Source organism: Heloderma suspectum, chromosome 4 (genome assembly GCF_057233095.1).
Source record: "Heloderma suspectum isolate Gila_16-S chromosome 4, 16-S_ref, whole genome shotgun sequence".
In the NCBI taxonomy this organism is placed as follows: Eukaryota; Metazoa; Chordata; class Lepidosauria; order Squamata; family Helodermatidae; genus Heloderma; species Heloderma suspectum.
In genome coordinates, this window is record NC_139461.1 from 246,245,589 (window position 1) to 246,254,210 (window position 8,622).

The 8,622-nt window shown below is 43.8% G+C and overlaps 1 protein-coding gene across 2 annotated transcripts in view; it reads left to right on the forward strand.

Moving 5' to 3' along the window:
* The window catches only part of MDFI (MyoD family inhibitor), a 70,799-nt gene extending 62,848 nt beyond the window's left edge, over positions 1-7,951 (forward strand). For both annotated transcript variants that reach the window (XM_084853123.1, XM_084853122.1), the window contains exons 4-5: positions 1,981-2,247; positions 6,099-7,951. In XM_084853123.1, the coding sequence (XP_084709249.1) occupies positions 1,981-2,247; positions 6,099-6,355 (524 nt within the window). In that variant the 3' untranslated portion in view covers positions 6,356-7,951. The remainder of the gene's footprint in view (positions 1-1,980; positions 2,248-6,098) is intronic.
* The last annotated feature ends 671 nt before the right edge of the window (positions 7,952-8,622 follow it).

Consider the following 8,622-nt stretch of genomic DNA (forward strand, 5'->3'; position numbering starts at 1 on the left):
CCCAAGGAAGAACGAACAATGATTTCAGGAGGCCACAATGCCTGCAGCACTCAAGCAAATTTTTGCCAGATGGCTCCAAGGGCTAGTGTGGTTTCAGTTTTTGTCTTCAGCTGTGATCCTCCCTGCAGTTTTTTTTAATACGTAAGTGCTATTGAAGTAAAATTGAATTACATCCAAATAAGTTTTGGGTGGGCTTTTCAAATCCCCATTGCTGTTCAGACACTTACATTAGGCATTTGGACATTCACTTTTCATGAAAATTGGATGCATTCAGTTCTCACATGTGTTCAGTACAACATCCTCTCATTTTGGAAGTCATAGCCTCTTGGTTACTGTGGGCATATTTATTTATTTAAAGTATTTATAACTTTCCTTTCTCCCTTATGACTGGTCCCCAAAGCGGCCAACAGTAAATGAGAATGAATGCGTAATGACACGTAATAAGATTCTTTAAAAGGCAGTGGTGATTTATGATGGCGGTTGGGGACGATAATGGAAAATGTCCACTCCTCAGGCCTTAGATGTTGCTGGTATATGAATGTTCAAGTATGAATGCATGTGGTGTTACTCACACATCCTCATCTTTATAACTAGTATATATATTTTTTCAGTTTTCAGACATGATTGTGATAAAAGGGGGCAGTATCCAATGCAACACAAGTGCTATGTACATTACATTGTGCTAGCATAAGGGACCTCTATGCAATGCCAATGGTGTTAGCTGGCACGATGAGTTTTTCAGGGAATTCCATTGCACCAGCTAATGCCACTGGGGTTGCACTAAAGTCCCTTTTGCTAGCGCAGCATAATTTACGTCAGTGCTCGTGTCGTATTGGATACTACCCAAGGTGTGTAGGAGAAAACCATCAGTTAGAATACTATTCCCTGAGGAATATGTTGGGTTTCATTAACTTTAGATTGTGTATTGATTTCTGAAATATACAAGCCAAAATCCCTGTAATTCCCTCCCTCTACTTTCTTATACTTATTAAGAAACAATGCCAGGACAACAACAAAAAAACCTTGAAAGGCCTTAAAGCTCTAAACCATTTGGGACCAAGTGATGGATCACTTCTTCTCACATTAACCTACTTAGACCTTGAGGCCATCGTTGGAGGCCACCATATGCCACTTCTCCATATGCCACCGTGAAGTGCGATCTAGCAAGTGGCTAACAGGGAAAGGTCCTTCTCAGTGGTAGCATCTAGATTGTGAAATTCCCTCCTGAAAGACCCTTGCCTGGCACCTATTTTGTATTCTTTTCAATGCAGGGTGAAGACTTATTCTCTTAGGCTTTTTAAGGGTCCTTTTTAGAGGGACTTTTAATGGATTTTGAGATTGTTTGGTTTTTAGAGTTTTAAGACTGGACTGTATTTTTTATTGATATCTCTCTGGTGTGCTGTTTTATATTTTATTTCTATACTTCTTGTTTTCTTGTGTTTTTATAATTTTTATGTATGCAGCCCGAAGAATCTCAGTTATGGAGCAGCATAGAAATACAATAAATAAGTAAAATAACTTAGGTTGAAATCCAAAACCTGATTTCCTGGGAGTAAGGCTGATTGACCTCAGTGGAACTTACTTCTGAGTAGAAATGCATAGGATTGCACTGTTAGAGTCTCAAATCACAAAACTCAGTTTGTATTTTGTACAGGGAACAATACATGCAGCACAAGACGCGTTATTTGCCTGTATTGTTGATGTTCTGGGATATACAAGGTTTGTGTTTTCATTTGCTACTTATTATGTGGATGAAAGGAAATGTACAGAAAGGGGAAGGGAGGGACTAAAAGCAAAATGTGGAGGGACAAATGGTTGGAAATCCAAGCTACGTTCTCTAAGGGAGTAAGTTTACAGGAATTGCACATATTTCAGCCCTTTTGAGTTCAATATGGAGTCCTGGTTATATTTCTGCCACAATTATGTTGGTACTATGCTCAATTATGCTCAATTTTGTTTCTGCCCTTTTCCCCCCAACAGGCCAGCCCCATAGTCGAGTAACACTCCGGACTCCTCCAACTTCAACTTGTGTCCCTCTGCTGAAGAATGGTGCTGGGCATGATCTTGGCAGTTCCAATGGCGAGGCTGGGAATGGTGTCTTGTGTTCCGAACTCAGGTCACTATCCAGCTCCCAGAAGCCACACCGGAAGCTACAGTCACATCACTCAATCAACAGCCAGATCAGTAAAAAGAGCAAAGGCAGCTCCAAATCTACATCTTCTCAGATCCCTACTGAAGCACAGGAAGGTACCTTTCCCCATTCTTTAATATTTTATAGTTACTGATTAGAGTTATAGAATTATAGAATCATAGAATAGTAAGGCCATCGAGTCCAACCCCCTGCTCAATACAGGAATCCAGGAAACTATTCCATAGTTTTTAAGGTAGAAAAAATAGTCTGCATAATGTATCAATATGTTTTTACTGCTATTCCTCCCTCCCCCTCCAAAACTAGTCAGATTTTCTTAAAAAATGCTTTCAGGTAGTTCAAGTATAAATGCCTTTAGAAATCAATGACATGTGTATTTCTAAAGCTTTATTATGTTGTGTTCTTGTCTATGAGTTCATAATCCCTTCTTCCCTTGGGCAGATGTATATGAGAACAAACTCAGGCACATTATGGAGGGACTATAATTGCAAGGAACTGACAGAAGCAGGGCTGAATGATGACTGAAAGTAAAATGCTATTTCCAGGTCTTGTGGTGGTGTTGACTTTTCCCAGCACCTGTTAGGGCATGGATTGATATGTCTTGCCTTTGCAAGGTATTTCCTGGGTCAATGAAATCTTTTAAACTGTTTTATGGATATTTTTGTTTACCAGCTTACTCAAATATATACAATATACAATACAATGTCATAAGATTGTGAGCCTTCCAACTTTTCCAAGAATGAATCATCTAGTCTGTATATGATTAGTGTTATGTAAATATTATTAATTTATTAATTTATTTATTAAACAGCATTTATTTACACTTACATTAAAAGAAATTTCTAAACAATGTACAGTATAAGATCATAATTAAATACAGTATATTACTATATACATAAGACAATATTACCTTCCTGGGATGCTTGTTGGAAAAGTATGTTTTCAGTAGGTGCCGAAAACCCAGAAAGGTCAGCACCTGTCTAATTTGTAGTGGTAGGGAGTTCCAGAGAGTGGGCTCTACGATCCTGAAGGCCCTATTTTGAGCCGTCATAGATCAGACCTACAAAATCTTGGGCATCACCGGGGGGCTATCTCCTGATGAGCGTAGCAGCCAAAGAGGCAGGTAGGAAGTCAGGTGAGCTCGTAAGTATTCTGGTCCTGAGTTGTTTAGTTTAGGTACTTTTAAGCAAATACCAAAACCTTAAACCGAGCTCGGTAGCATATAGGCAGCCAGTGCAGTTCTCTCAGCGTAGGTATAATGTGCAGGTGATAAGCTGTTTCTGTTACCAACCTGGCTGCAGCATTCTACACCAACTGTAGCTTCCGGACCAGCCTTAAGGCAACTCTGCGTAAAGCGCATTACAGTGATCTGATTTTGAGGTTACCAATGCATGGATCACCGTGGTCAAGCTGTTCCTGTCCAGGAATGGGCATAGCTGTCTTATTGGTTATCATGTCATCTGTTACTGCTCTCCAGAACTTCTTAGCCTGGAAAACTGTTGAGTTTTATACCTGCCACTTCCAGAAATGTTTCAATTTAAACTGGAAAATTCAGGGTCACTTTGTAGCTTATTAACATCTTGGATGCCAAGTACCTAACCCTTGTTGTGACTGTTTCTTCTGACTTGATCATGTAGAACTGTAGCAGACAAGAAAATACTAGAAAATACAGACAAGAAAATACTAGTTTATTTGGCCCTCCGCTTTGGCAGGCAGATGTGGCCTCAGGGTGAAGGAGGAGGGGATGGGACACTTTCCTACTGTGAGCTTCCTACACTTGTTTATTGTAAGCCAGCCAGGGAACGCTATGACATGGGGCTGCATACAAATGCTGCAAATAAACAAATGAATAAACTTACCTCTGGATCCAAGCCTGTGCGCTTGGCATATTTTGATGCTGATTTGCGATGCAGCTGCGCCAGTGAGTAAGTGGTTAGTGACATGGCAAATGGGGGGTGGGGAATGCAGCCTTTACAGGGGATGTAGGCACATCATACTTCTTCTGGCTAGAGGCAATACGTCTTCCTATACTTCCCATTGTCTGCTAAAGCACTAATCAGGAGTGGGAGATGCTTCCTGTGCTGACATATCCTTATTTGCTTTACTGTGAAGCTGTTGTGTGGCCCTTGTACAAGAACAAGAGAGCATTACCTGTACTGAGGGGTGGTTTTGCATGCTGAATTGCTTACAGAGCCATTTTGCCTGACCAGTCACAGGCACAATATGTTTAGGGAATGCCTTCTAAGCTTGAATATGGGGAGGTCAGGAGATTTAATCCCATTTCTCCTTTCTGTAATTCCACCTTTCCTTCCAACATGAATGGTCATGGATTATTTACACAATGCCTAGAACAGGGGTCTCCAAACTTTTTGGGTCAGTGGGCACATTTGGAATTTTGAGAAGATGTTGTGGGTGCTCCTACAAAATGGCTGCTTTGGGAAGGGTTGCTCATTCATAAAATGGCTGTCATAGTGGGCATGGCTGGTTGCTAAACATTCATTGCCCAGAAGGAAAACTAGTGAGACTAAAAGAAAAGTAACTTGCTCAAGAACCTAAGTACTAGACAGAGCTCTAAAAGACAAAAGCACTCTTTCGAACCCAAATAAAGATAGTGCTGGAGGGCAGTGCTTTGCTTTTCAGCACGCCAGCCTCCCATTTAATAATTAAAAAAAAAATCTTAAGAAATAAAATAAAAATCAGGAGGGGCAAGGAGGCTGATGGGCACCAAGAGAGGTTTCTGTGGACACATTGGGGCTCACGTGCACCACACTGGAGAATTCAGGCCTAAAAGTACACTATGCACTCATATGGTTTTAAAAAACAATGTGCCCATTCCCCCAAAGAGTTTGCAGTCTAAAAAGCAAGGTAGACATGGGAAAGAGTAGCGAGCAATGGTATGAGTGCATGCAAGCAGATGCTCATGTGTTTAGGGCATAGTTTAAGACATAGTTTATGTGGGGGGGCAGGGTGTGTGTTGTTTTTAAGAAGGAAGATATAGATGGAAAGATAGCTCCAAACCAGACCTTGTAATTGCACATCATCTTTCTGACTGCTGAAGTGGGCTGGCCACCTCTGCAATAGAAGTCAAGTGGCTGTTCGTCCCAGCAGGTCACTGGAATTATCTATGCTCTCTGTCTGTCCTCCTTTTGTGCCAGTTGTAGGACATCTGGCCTATGCTGAGATCTGCATTGGGAGAGATTTGATGGATAATTTTCAGTATCCTCCCAGAGAAGGCCTTGGCCACAATTTCTTTTGCTGTACATAGTGTTATGGTTAATTTTCTCCAACTGACCAGGGGCGCCTCCAGATGAGGCCTTTATTATGCAATCACCATGCTTCATTCACAGAATTTTGCAGGGGATCCAGATGCCCTCTTCCATTTGAAACCCTCCTGTGTTTTCCCACACTTCTTCCATGTTTTTGCTTACCACTGAAAATCCATCAGGGAGGGAAAGATGCAATAGCTGCACAATGTCTTTTGAATGGTAGTGCCACTAGAAGCTGTCAGTCTGGAAGAACAATCTCCTAACTGCCAAAGTGATGCTCTTCTCTTAGCTGTAACCTCCCAGAGAATCACTCTCACTCACTCACTTAATATGCCATCAGTTCCCACTATGAGTCATGGAGGCAGGGCTGGGGTGTTCTGAAGCCCTCGCCCTAGCATCTGCAGGATCTTTAAAGTACCGTCACCATGCTGGTTGTAGATGCCTTGGAATGTCGGAATGGAATTGGTTGGTTTCAACATTAATGCTCTTTTTGGTGTCAGTAGAACTTGGGAGTGATGCCTTTGCAGAATACTGCTGTGCTCCAGCTGTGCACAATGTTGCCTTCCATTTCGTCTTGCCTTCCAGTTCTGGCCCAATCACTTCTCTTCCTGAACTACTTCAGCTTCCCACGCTTGGCTAACTTTTGCCTGCTTTTTGATATTCTCTCCTCTTTCTGCTTCCAGATTGCTGTGTCCACTGCATCCTCTCCTGCCTCTTCTGCGAGTTCCTGACCCTCTGCAACATCATGCTGGACTGCGCCACTTGTGGCTCCTGCAGCTCCGAGGATTCTTGCATCTGCTGCTGCTGCTGTGGCTCTGGGGAATGCGCCGATTGCGACCTGCCCTGTGACATGGACTGCGGCATTATTGATGCATGCTGCGAGTCAGCTGACTGCCTGGAGATCTGCATGGAGTGCTGTGGCCTGTGCTTCTCTTCCTGAAATCTGGAGCCAGATCTCGTTCCCTGAATAGGGGCCCTGAGTGCGATGCTGGGGTGGGGTGGACAGGGAGAGACTTGATCTTGAACTCTCCACTGTTCTCCCCCACCATCAAATGATCAGGATCCAAAGAAGCTCAGTTTGGAGCAGGAGAAGAGCCCCAGAGGAGGATGACAGCACTGACTCTATTGGAACCAAAACCCTAGGCTCAAAAACTGTTTGGGAACAAGCAGTTCTTTTTTCCAGATTGACATGAAAGATTTGCGGGATTCTTGAAGGACAAGTGGTGGATGTGCGCTCTCTCTCTCTCTCTCTCTCTCTCCCCCCCCTCTCTCTCCCCCACCCCCTCTCTCACTCACTCACTCACTCACTCACTTTCCCCTCCCACCAGATTCCTCCTAATGGAAGCTGGGGAAGAGCAGTGTTCCTGCTGCCTGAGCCAAGAGCAGAAGAAGAATAGCTGCACAGCCGGAATCTGGAGCAGTCATAACAGGGCCAAAGATCATGGGCAAATGCTGTGCTGCTTGCTTCTTGGCTAGTGTTCTAGTACACTGTGCCACCTACTGGCCAACAGGTCCTGCTGCCGTCTGGCTGCTGGACACTTCTCTAGCTCTGATGCTAATTGGTTGGCTGCCAGCGCTTTATGTGGACTGATGCCAGCTAGTTGGCTGTCTTGCCGCCTCCTGGCTGGCTACTGAGCATCTTAGGCACCCAAGGGAATGGCAGCTAGCCTAGTGTGCCAAGAAGGAATATTTTCATGCAGCTGCTCTAGGCCCATCCTCGGCACTGTAGCTATAGCTGGATTCTTCCAGTGGCCTGACGGAAGGAGACCAAAGCCTCAGAGCAGCTCCTAACTCAATGAGAAATGGATTGGTGAGGATCCCTTTGTCAGCTAAGAGAAGCTGACCTGTTCTGTGAACTCTCTAAGAGGAATCCAATCTCAGCCCTGCCCACCTCCCGTACCAATCTGTTAGTCATCCTTTTGCTGTGGACGTCAGTGTTGAGATTGGATAGTCCCATGAGACCAGTACACGCCACTCTCCACTGCGTACACACTCATTCGAGAGCCGCTTAGCTGTCTCTACTGTCTGACAGAGATACTTTGAAGAGGCTTTTTAACAGGCTGGGGGATGTGCCTTATCTGTGTGGAAGAGGCCAAGAGAAGTTGCTGCTCCTTTCCTTTTCCAGTCATAGGGTTGGAAGGGGCCTACCGAGTCCAACCGCCTGCTCAGTGCAGGAAGCCTGATTCTCTGATCTCCCATCCAAGTACTAACCAGGGCTGACCCTGCTTAGCTTCTGAGATCAGACGCATCCAGCCCTTTGCTGCACAAGTGGCAGAAACTAGGCCTGACTCAAAGGCACAAGTATATTTCGTAACCCGTCGGCAAGATCTCGAACTGCTGACATGACAACCTCCTGAGTGAGCCATTCAAATTGGTACCATGTCTTGGGACGCCAGGGGGTGGGACACCTGGTACCTACCCAGAGATGGGCAGCCCTGCCATACTGAGTCCCCCAATTCCTTTCAGGATGGGAAGGATTTATATTTTGTCTCGTTTTTATTTGTTACTGTAAATAAAAGTTTTTCATTTCTGACCCAGATCATTCTTCTATGTTGCATACTGGCCACTACTGCACACCAGTGAGGAAGGGCCATTTCAGTGGAGATCTTTTTGTACATAATATGATGCCCAAGGGGGCTTGTTTCTATAAACAAACAAAGAAACGAACCACATGCTAGTGTCAGTAAGTTGATGCACTTGTGTGTATTTTGTACTTATCATACCCAAGCACACACAAAAAATCTTGTTTGAAGGACCTTTGGGGTAGCTGTTCTTCCAGATGGGGACAGGCAGGAAATGAAGCTTGCATAAGAATATCTGAATTCGGTCTCACTAGATATCTCTTCAAGATTATGTGAATAGCTAGAAAGAACTCCAGAATTCTGATACAGTCCTAACTGTAGCTACCAGGGAAGTGAGAGCATGAATCAGCTTCTTGATACGTTTCTTGGAGTGTATCTCTCACATTACATATGAAGGTAGGGTGTGTGTGTGTGGGGGTGTGTGTGTGTGTGTGTGTGTAAGAGAGAGAGAGATTTCTTAAATATTGACTGGCAAAATATCTCTGTGCCAGTAATGGTTTGATATATCAAGTTCTGGTTCAAAATCCTATAACTCCTGTAGCCTTTGGATTTTGAACTCTTGTGGCATCCTAATTTACTTATTTTAGACTTGATCCCCCACAAATAAGAGCTAGGAAATTCATTC